The sequence below is a fragment of the Habropoda laboriosa genome, unplaced genomic scaffold (genome assembly GCF_001263275.1).
Source record: "Habropoda laboriosa isolate 0110345459 unplaced genomic scaffold, ASM126327v1 scaffold205, whole genome shotgun sequence".
Classification (NCBI taxonomy): domain Eukaryota; kingdom Metazoa; phylum Arthropoda; class Insecta; order Hymenoptera; family Apidae; genus Habropoda; species Habropoda laboriosa.
In genome coordinates, this window is record NW_017100322.1 from 559,340 (window position 1) to 577,537 (window position 18,198).

General features: G+C 40.4%; 2 protein-coding genes across 3 annotated transcripts in view; both read right to left on the bottom strand.

Annotated features, from left to right (window-relative positions):
- Positions 1-1,898: 1,898 nt before the first annotated feature.
- On the bottom strand, positions 1,899-9,041 carry LOC108574363 (brain-specific homeobox protein homolog). Its single transcript, XM_017936942.1, has 3 exons — positions 8,703-9,041; positions 7,923-8,175; positions 1,899-2,152 (listed from the first exon to the last, which is right to left on the bottom strand). The coding sequence occupies exons 1-3, from the start codon at positions 9,039-9,041 to the stop codon at positions 1,899-1,901; spliced, it is 846 nt and encodes a 281-aa protein (XP_017792431.1).
- Positions 9,042-15,538: 6,497 nt separating this feature from the next.
- The window catches only part of LOC108574368 (leucine-rich repeat neuronal protein 2-like), a 6,051-nt gene continuing 3,391 nt past the window's right edge, over positions 15,539-18,198 (bottom strand). For both annotated transcript variants that reach the window (XM_017936948.1, XM_017936947.1), the window contains exons 5-6: positions 17,240-17,401; positions 15,539-16,010 (exon numbers count right to left, since the gene is read on the bottom strand). In XM_017936948.1, the coding sequence (XP_017792437.1) occupies positions 15,684-16,010; positions 17,240-17,401 (489 nt within the window). In that variant the 3' untranslated portion in view covers positions 15,539-15,683. The remainder of the gene's footprint in view (positions 16,011-17,239; positions 17,402-18,198) is intronic.

Below are 18,198 nucleotides of genomic sequence, written 5' to 3' on the forward strand. Positions count from 1 at the left end.
TCCCTCTTGCCCTCACGAATGTCGTGTGCGTGCATGTCTGTCGGACCGTCCTTTTCATCCACCCCCCACGAATCTCTCCGGCGCCGCAAGGGGATGAGAACGCCGACACCTCCACCCTCGCTCTCTGTGTACGCTTCTGAACCAGCCAGAGAGAGAGTAGTGGCTCCGCTCTGATCCCTCGCAATTACTTCCCATTATCTGGGTATTAGGATTCACCCCAACTGGAAGCACGACGTGCTCCGCAGACTCCGCCTATGCCTCGAACGAAAACGCTCTCCGACTGTGCCAGCTCGCGATATCCCTTTCTTTGCGATCGGGTCGCCTCTGAACGTTCTCGGCAACAGGTAGCAAAGACGTCGAAATAGGTGGTTTCGTAGATGTAGAACAGTGGTCTATTTTTTTTTTTTTTTTTCTATACTTTTTGTGCGATAATTTCTTTCGAGGAATTTTTCGCCGGTGAGAATTTGCGAAGAATTTGTTTAGAAATGAAACGAAGAGCGTGAGCCCTGTTAGTAGTAAACGAAGTTGGTGGTGAATCACGGTTTAATCATCGAGAGGATCGTTCGATCGTGTCGTTGGAAATTAAACGGAGATTAATTGCTCCTTTGGCTCATGAAGCGCGTTAAGCCTTGAAAATGTCCCAAACGACGGGCACGAAATGTCACGCTGCCAATTAGCGGAATGGTAGTGTTGCAGGAGAGGCAGGCTACGTCGTTTCTGACCCGAGACGAGCTGTAAAATGTCAATCGTGATGCTCTTGCGTGGACAATAGAATTGTTCGTTCTAATGTGAACATTAGTTCGTTCCTTTTTATCCGTAAACTCATCTACTTCCTGGTATTCTCGAAAAATGAAAGAAAAGTAAGAAGTAAAAGATACGAAGAAGCTTTGGTAAGAAATATGAAAAATTCTACGAAATTTGTGTTAATCCTTTTTTTTTTTTTTCAATAAATGATTTTCGTTTTTAATGATAAACATAGAAAGGTGTGATCAAGGAAAGGGAAAAGTCGCACAGCGCGTTACATCATGACATTTTAATCCCAACTTGAACCACAAGCTAACTTTCTACTTCGCTATAAAAAGTGACACGAAACGGACTAGCTTTATTATGGCATTTCGCTATAAAAAGTGTCGCAAGAGATCGATTAGAGAGTCATTTACACGTTTACACTTTCTACACCCTCTTTTGCCTCGTTGGTCGAGTCCTTTCCTCCTTTTTAATTTACACCGTCCTGTTCACGTTCCGTTATTTTTACAGTGTCACACATTCGTTCGATCGAACAAAAAAAAGAAATTCGCCATCTCGACACTGAACTTTATTTTTCTTTCTTTTTTACGAATTTGTCGCACCATCTTCCTAAACACTGATCACTTCTCATCCTTTTGGTAGTCGAAAATAAACTGAAGAAGGGAAGTGTATTTTCTTCTTAACGTTCTATCCTTTTTTTTTTACACGTAGAACACAGTTTGCGGTACTATTTCCAGGTTACTGTTGCAGAAATTAGACTGTTCGAACAATTCTCCGTGAATTTCCATTGCTTACACGTTGCAAGATACTTCTTCTTTTACAACTAAACAAAGTAGCTTGAACTTGTGAAAGAAAAATAAACGTATCGATATCTTTCTCTCTGCAAATTACACCGAGGATTCTCGTGCATCGAGAAAGGAGAATGTTCAACGTCGAAATCTTCGAAGAAAATTGAAATAAACCATCGGCGCTTCTCTATTTCTCACGGCTTCTTTCTTTCTCCTTTTCAAGCGCTCAGGCATTCAACTTGGAAATTCTTTCAAGTTCTCCTCCGCCTGGAACGCGACGCTGCACAGTATTGTGACGCGTTTTCCGGTTGGATCGAAGGTTTCCTGTGTGAAAGGGCAACATCATCCTTCGGCTATCTCATTTCAGCGATGTTGACGTTGAATAGTTTGTCCGTGTTGCGGTTGATGAGACGACAGGCTAACCGAATGGGGATGCGTGATCTGATGAAAACTCGTCGGAGAACCGGCGCGTCTCGAGACGTGGATGTTGCTGGTTCGCGTCGGCGATGGCGTCTCGTCGCCCAGAACGTCGATCTCGTCGTCGTCGGAATCCACCGGAGCGTCGCTGCTCGCTCGGGATTCCCGGCCGCCGCTCAGAGAAAAGTCCACTGGTCGTTCTGTGAACAAGTTTTATTGCGAATTAATTCGTTTGTTGTTGCAGAGACTGTAACGATTTCTCTGCTTTCGCGCGTTTCTAGGTTTTTTCGTGCAATTCTGTAATATGGTATTTATGGATTTTTACATTTTTAGAAATTTAGATTCTTGGACCTTAGTTATCGCAATTTCTGAATTTCTAGACTTTCAGGTTCTTCATATTTTTAGATTACTAGAGTTTCGGTCTCCCGAGTTTCTAGATGCTTGTATCTTCGTACTTTTAGATTTTTTACATTTCTAGATCTTTGGATTTTTGGATCCTTAGCTGTGGTCTCGATTCCTGAATTTCTATAATTTCAGATTGTTAGATTTTTACATTTCCAGAGTTTCGAACTTCTGAATTTTTAGACACTTACATCTTCCTATTTATATTTTTATGTTCTTTTTACATTGCTGTATTTCTATATTTTCTTTGTTCATACGCTACTGATCAAATGCTTCGAATCATACGTCTGACTACACCACGACCTAATCTCCTAACCAAATCTCCTATCAACTTGTAATTATAATTCTACAGAAATGAATACAGAACGTTTGATTTCATGTCCACGTATTTCCCTGTAAAATTGCTGCTTTCAATAATATTTACCGTATTCCGTATTAGATTTAATTAAATTCTACGCGCATTGTGCCCTCTATATTTTCCATATTTATTTCGAAGTCCAATATTTTACCGTCATTTCAAGAATCGCCATTCAGAATTTCCTCGTCGAATAGCGTTCCAGCGATTCGCGCAATTCAATATCGCGCTAAACCTTATCTCCATCGTCGCGTTTAACGAACGATATAATCGCGTCTATTGAAATCGATGCTCGTCATACTCTCCTGTTTGCAAAATAATTGTGGTTTAAATTCCCGTACTGTCGGTTAATGAAATTTCGATTCGTTGTTTGTCTAACGTAAGTACAAAACAGTTTTCCCGTGTAATTTCGATGGAAGATTGCAGAATTATATCCGATAACGTTGTTAGTAAGCAACGGGCTAAGTATAATCGATAAGGTCCGTGAAGTATTTTCGAAATTCGGTTGTACGCGCGAACATAGTGATTGAAAGTTACGATGGGGACAAGTAATAACGTTAAACGGTAATGTAATAATAGGGAACCGCGTAAACATGGTAGAAAGCACGAGAAATTTGACCACAGTAATCTAGAATTTGCGAGTTCTACGGAGGAATTGTGGATATTTCGTAGAATTTCACAACTTTACGAATGTAATTGATAACTTTAGATTGAACTCACCCGTACAATCTCGGATACTATGGAAAATTGTGAGACTTCAAGGTTGAATTAAAATGATTCTACGTTACGTTGTTAAATCACCCTTTCTGGAAAATTGAAAATCTGCGAAAAAGATAGTAGATGGGTCATTCCTTATTTCTCATTTCGAGGGTACATTTTTTCTCTCTGATAACTCCAATTCTCCAGTTTACTTTTTTAATTGAAACAAATTTCATACACCTTTAATTGCAATGTTAAAAATGTAACTGAACAACGAATGTTATAGAGATGTAATTTCCACAATTCGGCTAGGAACTGTTTCATCAAAAACCATCACTTTTGCTCCCTATCTTCGTGCTAAGGAAACAATGTTAAGCTCAAAAAATGATCACATCTACTACCACCAGTCATTCTTAAAAATTAATACATGTCTACTTTTATCTATTAAGCTGAAAACACAAATCCTGTTACTTTTACTATTACAAATCTAGCATTGTGCGAATAAAAATGCCACATTTTTCACCAGTTCAGTTCGTCTTAACTCTGTTTCACTTACAAATCTCGAGAAGACTTTAATTTCACTACGAACCTATTTTCTAAATATTTCTTAACAACATTTCCCACTACTTCGTCCCAAACGACAGAAAAATTGTGCGAACTTCAAACTGAACACCCGCTATACACACTCTCTCTTTTTCTCCTGTTTCTTCCTTAATCATTTTACCCTACGCGCCTCTTTCTTCTCCCCTGCACGCGGCAAACGCGTTAAACAACCGGCTAACTAAATAAATAAACGAAGCACGAGAAATTGAAGAAAGAAAAGAACCGATTCCACGGTATCTTGTCGCGTGGTCAGAAAATCGGCTGATCAAATTGGGTCAGACATGTGCCTGTACACAACTAAGGTCCTCGCAGTAGCCCCAAGTGGCGGCCGATCGTGAATGTAGGTCTGGCCGAGCACTTAGCCGATAATTGACTAATTTTCTCGAAGACCGAATCGAGAAGACAAGAAGTAAGAACGTGGCTGCCAAGACTTGGGAATGATGGAAAGAGAGGCTAAGGGAGAAACTGAACGAGGGATAGAGAGAGAGGGAGAGATGGCGTAGCCAGTGGGTTCCTTAGACGGTATCCGTCAGAGTCTCCAGACGACGAGGCGGTCTCATCTTCTACGTGCTTTCCACCCCTTAGAACCCCCTTCTTCCTCGCTGCCAAGGAGATGTCTACTAACTTCGTTAGCCCTTCCTACCGAACGAAGCCATCTTGGCTACCGAGACGGGGAACTTGGCGAAGGTTATGAGTAGATGCGGTGTAAGTCGACGGGGTTGAACACGGATCGTGCTCACTGCAGTCTGATCATTTGCAGGAACGACGTGGAAAGATCGATTTAACGGGTTAAAACGTAGGTAGAAAATCTACCGCTCGAAGGTCTCTCTGTTATTTTCAGCGACAAGAGAAGTTGTTACTTGCGAAAATTTGGCGATAAAAAGAACTGCGACAGTTTCTTCGTAGGCTGCAGGTATAACGAACATTTGAACAGACTGACAAAGAGAATTTGATTCGTTTTGATGGAATTTTTTTTTTTTTGATTGGATAAATTTGTTTGAAATTTTTGTTCGAAATACTTTCAGGAGATGAAAGAATGTAGAGATGTTAAAGTGTGATTTAATATTGTATTTTTATGTAGGTGTAGAGATTGTCGAAGTAGTATTTTCATTTATGAACGTCGACGTTACAGATTGGAATCGGTTCACGCTAGCAATCGAGTCCAATAATTCCCAGATCGTGACATTTACTACATTATACATGCGTCGATCGTGCACCATTGTGCAGTGCACGGCTGTGTCCGTGTACAAAGCGACACGGTTATCGACAGTTATCGCTCGATCTGTTTCCGTGATGCTGTTATCGCTCTTTCTTGCGTACTGTTTTTAATATTCCAATTTGACACCGTTGCGATCCTCCAAAGAGCACATTCCATCAAATTGCGTAACACGATAAATTTTTCATGAAAAAAAAAAAAAACAATTCGAAATCCACCTTCGTGTATCTCGTACAAAAATGAACAAATCGAAAACAATTCCTTCAAAGCGAATACGTTTTTCTAAAAAGTTATTTTATCGCAGAAAAGTGTGTCGATTAAATTCCGGGGTTAAAATTCATCTGGGAATCCCGTCGAATGATTTGGCGCGAAATTTGAATTTGAACCTTCTTAAATTACAAATTTCATTCTCTACGATTAACTCGTACAATCGTAACTCGCGCTGCTATTCGTCCGATGAATTTTCCCCACCTGCTCTGCCAAAGGAACGATAACGATGCAATCGAGAGAATCGAAGTCTGGAACTTACGGTAACGGTAACACGTTTAAAGGTCGGCCGGACACGAATTGCGGGAAATTGAAGGACAAAAAGCGATGATTATCCATGGAACGGTAGTTAATGATTATAGTTGCTGGAACCACGGTTATGGTCTGGTTAGTTAACTAAAGTTGCGTAATTTATTGTCAGCCGAATTTTGGTTGCATTATATGGTCCATTAGCATGACAACAGGGAACTATTTGACGTACACGGGAATTCCGACGCCGCTGCCCGGCGCGCTCGAATGCAAATTGATAATCACAATTACGAAGTTTATATTAATAACGATTTAATTGCGATACACAAGCCGCGATCTACTTTCCACGCGATTATTACTTTCGCGCTGCCTACGACGGGACCAATTACGCGACGCGAAATCGTTTAATAATCCACCACCTCCCCCTCCCCACCTCGTCGACCGTTCCGAGATACTTCTTTTTTTCTTCCTTTTTTTTTTTCTGTGAAAAACGTGAAAATTTATGTTGAACGATCTGCGATCTAATTATCGTCGTTGGTTAATTGACGGGGACGTTTAGAATTTTCCTCCGAGAGGGAAATGCTCCTCGCTGCCTTTTCTAGTTTGGCGACATCGACGATCTCTTTAGCCGCGCTTCTTTTTATTCTTGAAATATCGGTGAATTAAGTCACGCTCGCGGTAAGGGAAGATTAATTGATATAATTTCGAAATAATTTTGGCAAATTTGTTGTTGAAACGCGATAGATTTGTAGAATTTGCAATTAAGCGGGAGATTTAAATTATTCCGTGAAAATAAGACTTTACTAGACGTGTAAAGTGGAAAATTTATAGTATACATATTAGAATTTCAAATAATTCTATTAAAGGAGTATTTCAATTAGAAGATAAAGCGTGTTCGTCTTATCTCCCGTAATATATCAAAACTTCAAATACAAAAGAGAAATAGACGAAGAGTATTTAATTCAATTTCGCCGAATGCAATATTCATAGAAAACATCGAGTCTGTTACAACTGTGCATTTGTTAATACGATTCTGTTTAACTATGAAACGATGCGCCGATATTAAACGCACCTCTCTTTTTCTCTTGCTCAGATTTCAAATGTTGCGCGTAGAATCCTGCGTTTTCCTTTTTTCCCCTTTCTTTTTCCGCCAAATTACAAATATGATTTATGAACAATTGATTATGTAGGACACGTCGTGTTGTTAATCCGAGCTAATTGATGCGGAGCAACGCGAACGGGCGCATGTGTACGCTGTTTGTCGAAAAGTCGATACACGTGTTTAGTGGTAATTACGTATTGTGGCGCGGATACGAAATTGCATAGGTTCCTGCAATTGCAATTAAACGCTTGCATTACCGACGCGATGCGTGAAAATTTTAAGCATCATCGAGTTTATAATAGGGACGTGGACTAACTTTCCATTTTATCAGCCGTAACTTTCCCTAATATTCCGCGATCGCGTTTGTATCTCGATCGTTCCGTACGATTTTCTCTCTGAAAATATGAAGATTCGACGTTTCGTTACTTGGACCTGCTACACCGTTTAATCTTGAATATGTATTAGGAATGAAATCTTAAATATGGTATTAAAGATTCATGTATGCGCGTGTTTCAGCGGTGAAGTGAGAATTATCTCTGTTTGTGAATGAGAGTTAAGCGATTTTCATTCTGGATTAATGTTGCGAATTATAAGTGAACAATGAGATGATTACCATAATTTCTCACGATTTTGCATCGCTTTTAACTTGTACTCGTTAAGCGTTCTTAATACAATTCCAGCGTGGAAATTGTTCCATTCCACGATTCGTAACAGATAACATTTCATTCTTATAGGTACGTGTTACTTGAAGGAATTTTGTTATCTCAGGGTTTTTTAAATACGTCTTTTATCTTCGAATTTGATCGATTCTCGTAAGTCAGAAGTTTTTAATTGTGTGAAAATAGAGAATACAAAATAATTTCAACAATGTATATTTTCACGTCTACTGTGTTATTTAAATTGTTTTCCATTGGACTTGAGATTTATCTTCGAATTTCAATTTCGAATTTTAATTCAGAATTTTTAAACAATTTTTCCCGCGTTCGCTGTTTTATCTAAATTTTTCTATATTGGATTTTTAAGATGGTATATAAATTTTGTTGGACGATAAAAAAAACACGGTTTCTATTCACTCACCAGCCGGTGATGTAACAGAAACAGATTGACCAGTGCATTGCTGATTGGAATTCTGATTGCCGTTGCTTCCCGCGCTGGTGCTCAATTTCCTCAATTGTTTCTTGTGCTTCATCCTCCGGTTTTGAAACCACGTTTTCACTTGGGTCTCCGATAGGTGAAGAGCCGCCGCAAGCTCGACCCTTTCCGGCGTGCTGAGGTACCTCTGCACCTCGAATCGGGCTTCTAAACCCGCTAATTGTTGATCACTGAACACCTAAATACGACACAAAGAATAGATACTGAACTCACAGTGTCTTAATTACTCGAACGATTTCTATCACACTTCGATGATAATCAGAATCTCTAGCTTTCAGGTTGAGTTGCAGAAATTAATTCGAAGAAACATAGACCTCTGTAAAAAATTGCAGAGATTGCAAAATTTCAAGAAAATTCTAATCTCCGTTAAATTCGAATTTTCAAGCCTAAATTTCCACCACGTACAATTTTATTTTTCAACAAAAGTAGACGCTGGAATATTGTAAAGTAAAGCTGTCGAATTGAGTTACAGAAATTAAGTCAAAGAAACATAGACCTAAAAAAATTTCAGAGAGATTGCAAAATCTCCGTTAAATTGAAATTTCAAAGCCCAAATTTCCATCACATGCAATATCATTTTCCCAACAAAAGTGTACAGAGGAATATCGCACACGAAAGCTTGCAAATTTACCGCTTAAAGCACAAAACTATTCGGTATCGTGTACCAAGACATAGAAAGCAAGAATTACAACAGATTTCACTCACTGTTCGTGCCTTTCGTCGACGACAGTGCTTCAAGGCCGCAAGTTCACTAACCCCTGGCACCACACCAACCCCCATCGCAGTGTTACCAAAAAGTGGTCCCAAGAAAAAAGCCGCCGTAGGCGGTGCGGAAGGGTAGCCAGGCAATAGACTGGCGAATTGTTGATACTGTTGATGCTGCACCCCGTGATTAGACGTGAGATGCTGATGATGAAGTTGATGATGAGAATGCGGTGGCGCGGTGCCACGACTCAAGATATCCTCGATCAAAAACGAGGTTCTACTGGCGGAAGTTCCATTCTGACCTGGCTGAGCCTGTTGTTGCTGGCAAGTCGACTGCATTTTTGCAAAAAAACAAACGTTTTTGTTTTTAACTTTGATACCTTGCAATTTCCTTACGGTTACATTCTTAACGAACAGTGTCACGTTGTCGTTCAATGATTTTCACTATTCTTCACTCGAAACATAATCCTTCTTCCTCCAGTTTATCCCTTCTTTATTCCTTTTTATCGTTCCTCCGATTTAGACCTTTCTTTCCGATTTCTCCTCTCATTTGTGCACCGTTTAACGAACAATTTATCGCTTAATTTGAAAAACAACTTATTCAGCTGCGAGCTAAGTTACCAACAGAGTACAGATCTTGTATAAAACGTGTACAATTGACGTATCACTAGAACCACCTCTGACAGCCGCGTCTCCGAGAACTTCTCACTACCATCACAGATTCCCAAAGTCCTCCAGCTACCGTGCACCTTGTACACCACAATTACAATCTTACAGTCGATACAACCAGTTCAAACACAACTCCTACATCCAGTTCCACAACAATCAAAACCAAACCGAATTCCCCCCTCGAAAAACATCCCTTCACCATAGAGAGTACATCCCCGTCACCAGTTCACCAAACAGAGTAAAACAAACCGAACCGAACCAAACGAAAGATCGGAACACTTCAAGAAGTACACCCTGTTAACCCACTCTTACACGTCGTCGTCGTCGTCCCGGCAAGAAACTCTCATCTTCGCCGGTGTGTACCGGGAATCGTCGCACAAGTAAAATCTCACTCGCGCGTAAAACAAGAAGGAGACCGCTCGATGGGACTCGTTATTCCGTCGCGCGTTCCACCTAGCAAAAATTCTAATTGAATTTTCATAGGCCAGCTGTGCGCGTCGAGCCGGGCAAAAAGGGCCTCCTTCCGTAGGAATAAGCGTCCGCGGGCAGCGCAACGTAGTTCGGCGGCGACGTCGTCGTTTAGGGAGTATCGGTGCGCGATTCAAGGCGATTCAACCCCCCTCTTCACCCCCGCGCGCGCGCGATCATCTCCACCCTCAGCCGTTCTAACTGGTCAAGGAGGGTAAAGCTGGAAAGCGGATATTCGGTGGCCGGAGTGATGCTGGCATTGGTCGGCGTCGCGACGCCGTCCGTCGCCGCGGGTTGGCCCTCTGTTGCCCGCGGGGCGTTACCGACAGTGTCGTTTCCATGGACACGACGTCGCGACGGGGCTTTCCATCCCCCCTTTTTCCACCGAAACCACCACCCCCGTTTCGGGGGTTGAAAGAGGAAACGGAGGAGGAAGAGGAAGAAGAGAGAGAGAGAGAGAGAGAGCGAGTCCTTCTATAACCGTGGTTCCCCATGTTGTTGCGCATTCACATCGACTGCACGATAACGGTGTTCACGCGTGTACTTTTGAGGTAGCTTTTCCTACCGCTTAAATTGTATTTCTTTTTTCCCTTTCGTCTTTCTCTCTATCTCTCTCACTCTCCTGCTCTTTTTTCTTCGCCCGCTTGCTTGATCGGTTTGGATGCTGGCTTTTGGACGCTGCCAGGAGACTGGTAGAACGATTTCTTTCGCGATTTTAGAGTTTGTTTTTCGTTGGTTCTTTCGCTTTTTTCGTCTCTTCGCGTAGGAATTTGTGTGTGAGTGTCTGTGTGGTTTTTTGTTTCGCTTGGTGGGGTGGCTTTGTTTGACTATCGGGAGAGACGACTGGTGGATTTTCTCGAGGTTTGGGGACATTTTGTACAGGGTGTCGCATGGTTTACGGTATCAGGTGGAGAGAACGTTGTGCGTGTGTGTATTTTAGTTCCAGGTAGTATGGTGGATGAATGGTATTTTTAATTTAAAGAGGCTTTAATTTTCATCATTTATACGTTTAGCGGCATTTTTACCTCTGTACCAGATTTAAGTTTGAAATTGTGTTTCGCGTTTCAGGCTCGTTTTATGTGCGTCATTTCGTTTTTTCTTGCGCTGGCTTTTTAAGGTACGAAGCTTTTGGTTTTCATTCCTTGAGTTTGCTGATTTTGTTGAGTGGTTTGGCTTGATTATTGAGACAAAGTGTGAAAGATTTCTTCAGATTTCAGAGATCAATATTCGACTCTCTCTCGTTTTCATCTTTCGAGGCAAGAATCTATATCAGACACGTCAAACGTGTTTGTTAATTACCTTTTCACCTGTTAATCGAGCTCATTTCTCGATTAGAAATTGAATCTGTCGAAAGCACGGTTAAAAATCAGTATTTCAATTCTTTCAATCGCGACAAGAACAGGTAAAAGTCGCAAATTCACGAATAACCAAGTTGTTGATGAATTATCTCAGTTACCGAATCGAAGCAAGAAGTGTTCACAGGAATGTAACACGATAAAATTTCTACACTTTTCGTCAAACTCAACTCGTCTCGCTTATTCTACCAAGTCTCGTTATAAAACTAACCTAACCCACATATTTTTCCAGATACTTAAACTTTCTCCTTTGTCTATATTAAAAAATATTCCACAAAACACTCGCTCTCACACTGCAAACATTTTCCACAAAAATATCAACGAAGCACAAAATAAATGATAAATTCAATTTTCCTAAACTTTTTCATCTAAACCACTTTGACAATCTATTATTTAAAACAAACAAAATTCCTATCACTTTCCCCACTCCTTTCTCAAAACACACCAGTGTCGGTTATCGTTGACTTTTCTACTTGATTTCACGTGAATCATTCCCACAACAGTCGTTCTTCCCGAAAAAACGGCGAAATAATTACCCGTTTGGGGAAAAACAATTTCAGTCGATGCCATTTTTTTTTTGTTTCATCGGCTTTCTTTCCTCTCCTCTTATAAATATATACATATATATTTTTTTCCTCCGTTCACCATCTCATCAGGTATTGATCCTACGTCTCTCCGCGTCGAGGTATATGAAAGCTTTCCGCAAGTCAATACATCTGTATCGAATCTTGAAAGGGTGGAGAATGCGGATCAGGAGGAGCAGGAGCACCGGATTAGATTACTTATCGGACGGTGTATACAGCACGTTCAAAATGGACACGTATTGGTAGTACGTTGGTGTGTATCCTTGTCTGCCTCTGTGCTTGGCGCAGAGGCCACCTTCTCGATCGACTCCCGGGGTTATTACAGCATCACGAAACCGTTTTCGTAGATGCCAACACAATTTTTTCTCTTCCCTCGGCGATAGAGCCTCCGGAGCTTCTCGTCTGCGACCCCTTAATTGCCGCCATCGTGAAATCCTTCAGCGAGTATTTCCAGCAATTCTTCTCTTCTCTTTCGCGTGTAATGCGGGAATATGTACGAGGGAAATAATGATTTAAACAGAGGGTGGTAAATTCGTATGAATCTCTCGGTAGGTATTTTTCTGTCTCTCTTGATGAAACAGAGAAATTCTCTGAAAGGTTTTGAAAATTATACAAGGTTGATGTAAATGGAATTTGTCTGCCTGTTTTGCTTTTTTTAGGACTGTTATGTGATTTTGGAAAGAGAAAAATAGTTGGAGATATTGAGATACAATTTTGTTACATTTTATTACCATAGTCGTGCAATTACTATAAATTAACGTTACCACGCTTTCTGAACCATCTGACCATTTGCCTCGTGTTAATCTAACATTGTACCCAGTCACACAAGATTGCATATAAACGTGTTACTTCGTATAAATTTACTTTAGACACTTGCCAGCAACAAAGCAATCATCCTATGAACAATCACATCTGTTCTAACAAATACACAAAATCCATTTGAACCCAAAACCTCTTCGCAAAATCTTCCTAATAAATTCCACGAAAAATCGCATTTAACACAGTAGATGAACAAAGACCAGTCCAAAAACAGAACGCACCTGTAATGACACAAAAATCGTCTTTTCAATCATTCCACGAAACATCACATTCAACCCAAAAATCTTCCAAACATTAAGTGTAGAAATGAATTCCTTCCGACTCTATCCGAGTTTCTATCGCGATGGTATTCGCAAGCCGCCAGAAAAATGGCAAAATGTCGCAAAAAGTAACGTCAATTATTCCAATAATCGATCCGTTCTCACGTTATCTTCAACCGAAACTTCGATTGTACCCGAAACTCGGGAAGAATTCACTTCTACGCCTAATCAGTTCCACGGGAAATCAGATTTAACACAATAGACGGACAAAGTGGCAATCGAAAAATATTCGAGTCGAGGTCTGTTTGGCAAAACGCACGTGTAATGACGCAATCATCCGTAAAGCCAGGTCTGGTGTATTCATCCCTGGTATTAGAGGTCCTCTCTCAACTTGCCCGACGACGGAAGGGAGAGGAGGAGGCGCGTGCCGGCATTTAGACGGGGTTGCTTCCGCGATTATTGAGTAAATTAACGTCCCGGTAATTGTGTTACCGACGCGTGTCCATTCATCCGTCCCGTCGGTCAGGGCAACCAGCCCTCGACGTCGATGCCGTAAGCCAAAAACCCGTCCGCAAGCTTAACGCTACCGAAACTATCCCCCTCAACGGGGCACGGTAAAACCGAACGTCTCTCTTCTCTACGTCGAAACGAACCCTCGCGGGACTTGTTAGGCGAAAAAATGAGCAAGCTTCGCGGGATCATTTTAGATGCGCTGATCAAGTGTGACTATCACGCATCGTCTGGCACGTCTGATCGTTCCTATCGGCGATCTTTCGGGAGATCTCAAGTAACGGGGAGATAAATACGACGCCGGAGAAACAGTGAAGCTTGCATTTATCGAGGTGAAAAAATGTCGAAGGTGTGTGTGTCCTCGTCGCGTATTTGATGATACGGAAAATCTTAGGTACGGTTGTTTATTGCACGACGTGAGAATCCCTTTAAAGCGCAGATGACAGTGGCACAAAATAGGAAGTGTACATTTCTTTTTTTCATTTTCAATATTTTCTTTTTCGTTCACCCTTAAGTAAGAGTCTTTCTTCGTTGGCTTTTCCGTTTCGGATAAGTAGAACGGCCGAAATCATGTCAGCCAGTAGGACACATTTTTTTAAAGGGACTTACAATTCAGTCAATTTTGATTATCTTCCCTATGAAAAGAGTGGCGAAGTTTCTTAAAGTATGAATAAATATGTGTGCAAAGAATCGATGGTAAAGAGTCTCATGGTTTAACTTCAGTTGATCTTCAGCGTTGTTACAAAACGGATAACGTGATTTTCTAATTTGAATGGAACAGATAATGAGATAAGGAGAACGATATTTTTCGAAATAATTTCGTGAAGCTGAACTTGTATCGTTACTCAGGTACGTTATCCTCTAAATTCTATTCGTCTTAAAAATCTTAACAATTATTTACAATATTGACTATCGAACTTCTGCGATCAGAGGTATTCGCGAGAATGGACAAGATTGTTTAATTAACACTAGAACTACCGACCGGGTCGAAATGACCCATTAGCATCTTTCGAAAAAACGTGAATGTTCCAATCGCGGTTTACTTACACAAAAATTCACTTTTTGGAAAGTCGCTAATGGGTCATTTTGATTTTTGACTCGGCTGGTAGTTCTAGTGTTAATTAAGAGTAGCGTGCAAAGATTAACCAGTTAGTGGGAAGAAACTTCAGAGCATAGAGAAAATAATACAGTGTGAACGAACTCTCGAAACGTTCGTTAGATAAAACTGATACGCTTGTTGGTTAGAATCCTTGAACAGAGGCAATTAAAAAAGCAGATTTGAAAGTCAATACCAATAAGATACATTTTTCCCGTGTAATCGTTTCGTCTTTACAGACGGAGGAGCGAAGTAATCGGTCTTCTTAAATGAATACCTTTGCACCGTGTTATCAAATTTTAATTACATCGCGAGTAGTAACGTCCGAACAAAACAGGAATAATTATTATCGACGTTTTACTACAAAAGAAAAAGAAGAAGAGAGAGAGAGAAAAAATATATATATTACTACCTATATTATCGAATGATTTTAAAATGCAGACACAAACGTGAACGAATTAACGTTATTCCGACTTGTTACGTTATACGAGAACTCCGCATGAACCAAAATGATCAGCATAAATTAACATCGTTCGTTTCACTCGTTTCTTATTCTCTCGTGATTATCTCGCGAGACCGCAGAAAACTTTCGCAACGATCGTGCGTACAGGGTGTTTAAAAAAAAAAAGGAAGAAACGTTAACACTTACGTGAAAGTAGCTATTTCTTTTTCAAAGACACAGAATTGATAACTGTGTCCAAAGATTTTCCACTTATTCAGATTATCCACGTTGACCTGTTCATTGTTTTTCCGGCGTTTATAGGATCTTTGAAAATTCACTTGCACTGTACAGCTCGTGCACTTCCACCCTAATTGAATCCTTAATTTCATATTTTAAGCGCTTCTATAAAATCTTAATTTAACGAAACAAATTTGAAAATGACAGGGTCGAAGCGAAAGATTGTTCAGGTCACAATTGAAAATCTACCGTCTGCGACGTTTGTCAAATTTTTCACACATTTTAGGAACATTCTTTAAGTTCATCTCTAGAGCCATCGGAACACGTTTCTTTTCGTATCGTCGCGATCGTATTTACACAATTTTCTCTCATTGAAATTTTTCAAAACACCCTGTACATCCGATGAAACGTTTTACGGTATTTTTCCTTTTTTCTTTCTTTTTTAGTTTCCCTGAAACGTCGCCGTTAGAGGCAAGGTTCTCGGCCGTCTGACCTTGTTTTTCATCGACTAGAGATAGAAATTCGTCGAGGATTCAAGCTTTCAGAACTCGTCGTCGTTCCTGGCCCTCTTGTAGAAGGCTCGCGAGAAGCTGGCCGGTCCTTGTGCGCCGCAGAAGAAGAAACCGCGACGCCACAAGATGAAGATCGTCAGGCAGACGGGAATGGCGAGTAGAAGACCGCACAAAATACCAATGAGGATCGTCGCGTCTCTTTCCGGTCGCGCCCCGTTCAAGTCCAGACAACGGAGCTTTCGATGGGACAAAGAGGTTAGGTTCTTCCCGGCGTGTTCTGGCGGTGCGGCGCAGGTGAGCTTGTACATTTCATCCCCCATGAGTTTCTTGCCCAATGACGGCAGCAACATACCTATCTGTGAATTGTTTATTTATTTTTATTATTCTTCGTTTACTTATTTACTTCGCCAGTTTGAAGGAGTTAATTTTGAAAGTTTCCTAAAGAGGGACGATCGTTTCGTTATCTCCCTTTTTTTGTATCAATTAACCGAATTTCGCGGGTAAATTAATTTTAATTGTTCCGAGATCGAATCGTCCAGACTTGTATTATTATTTGCTCGTTTATTTATTTATTTATTTTCCAAAAGAGGGACGTTCGTGCCGCTATCTCCGTTTTTTATATCAGTTAACTGAGTTTTGCAGGTAAATCAATCTTAATTATTCCAAAATCGAACCGTCAAGACTTACATTACCCTTCCTTCGTTCGTTCGTTTATTTATTTCGCAATTTAAGAAGAGGTACACATTAACTTTGCAATTTTCCAAAAAAGGTACGATCGCTCTATCATCTCCCTTCGCTACGCAACGAAAGATCGAGACTCAAAGTTACCTCTCCTCGTAAACAATACGTAGAACACTTTCTACTCGCTATTTACAACAATTTCAAACAGAGAACAAGAGTAGCAAAAGGTCGAAAGTTATTTTCGTGTTCGGTACAAGAGGGAGCGTTTAAAATTTAACTTCACCCGGAACAACTTGAATGTAGAAATACTAAAAAAAAAGACACATCTCTGTAGAAAATATTTATCAATATGACGTAGAGAACATTAACCCCTTGACGTATGATTTCTTTTCCTGACTGTGCGTCCGAGTGTCAGCTGTTTACCGTTTCAGTACAATATTAAGTAAGAAAAGCCAGTGTATTATAGGTTAATGAAATTTTGCAACCTTCAGTTTAATAAACGAATTGGAAAATTGGAATTAAAATGAATTTTTCTCACCGATATGACTGTTTTCATCAGATCTTCGCCAAAATTTGTGGCACGAGTCTGACTCGTTATTATACGGCAAGGGGTTAAAAAAGTGAATTCGCAATATCTATCTATACATCTATATATCGATTCGCTTGACAGAATATTTACCAAAGGGGATCTGCTTTTTAATTCAATTTAAAACATTCGAACGGAAGGACGAAAAGGGAGAGGAGGTTTAAAGAGTGTGTGCGTAGGTCGGTCGGACGAACGGATCTGCAAATTGGTATCGGCGAGGGAGAGAAGCACGATCATCGATCGGTTCGATAGGAGGAGGCTCGCAGGATTCGAACGGTCCGCGGAAACCGTGTGTATTTCGTGATTGCCAGAACTTACCAGATATTGATTATCGCAATCGCAGCTCCATTTGTTGTTCATCAGATCCAATTCTTCGAGCCAGTCCCACCTTGCTAGGAATTGCTGAGGCAAATATCGCAGGGCGTTATTCGATAAATCGAGTTTCTTCAGGTGCGGCCACACCGGTCCCCCGGAGTCTGGCTACAATCATTTTCACGTGCGATACAACAGTTGAACGTAGATATAGTAGACACAGTACCGGCCAAATGGTTCGAATCACTGTGCATTGCAAGTTATGGAACAATTTCCAGAATAAAGTTGGCAATTTTAACCCTGGAGCGGTCTTCGGGTGTTTTTTGACCCACCGCCTTTTTATATTTTTAGTCATTTTTGCTGTTATCAAGTTTACGTTCCTTAACATTGTTTTAAACGTTTATTGTCTAGGTTCATATGCCGCGTTGGAATGAAAAATTATTACACATAAGGTCTTAGGTCCTTTTTCACCCAAAAGTCTTAAGTGTACAGTCGAAACGAAGAATTTTTCCTCGTTCAAATCAATGGAAATAAGGTAAAATACGCAACATCAATTTCAAATCTGTGAAAAATTAGCAGTAGATTCAATTTTACCGTAGATTAGCAGGTGATTCGAAACCTTTGACCGGTAGATCGCGCGAGAGAAAGAGATCTAACCTCGTTAACAATCGTCAATTCTGACAGAAGGGTGAAAATGTATCGTAAAATATGGAAACTCGGTTAATTTTTGTATTACAAAGTTTGACGGTAATTGAGCTCGAGAGTAAATGCGCGAAGACACAAATAAAAAAATTATGTAAATTAATAATCTTATCGTTGTCGATTCTAGCAAAAATTTACAGTGAAAAAATCACATCTCGATTCTTCTTCATATTGTAAATTATGGCAAGGCTCGAGCTGAAGATTAAATGTGTAAAGAAACAAATAAAAAAATTACACGAATTACCTATTTGAGAATACTAAAC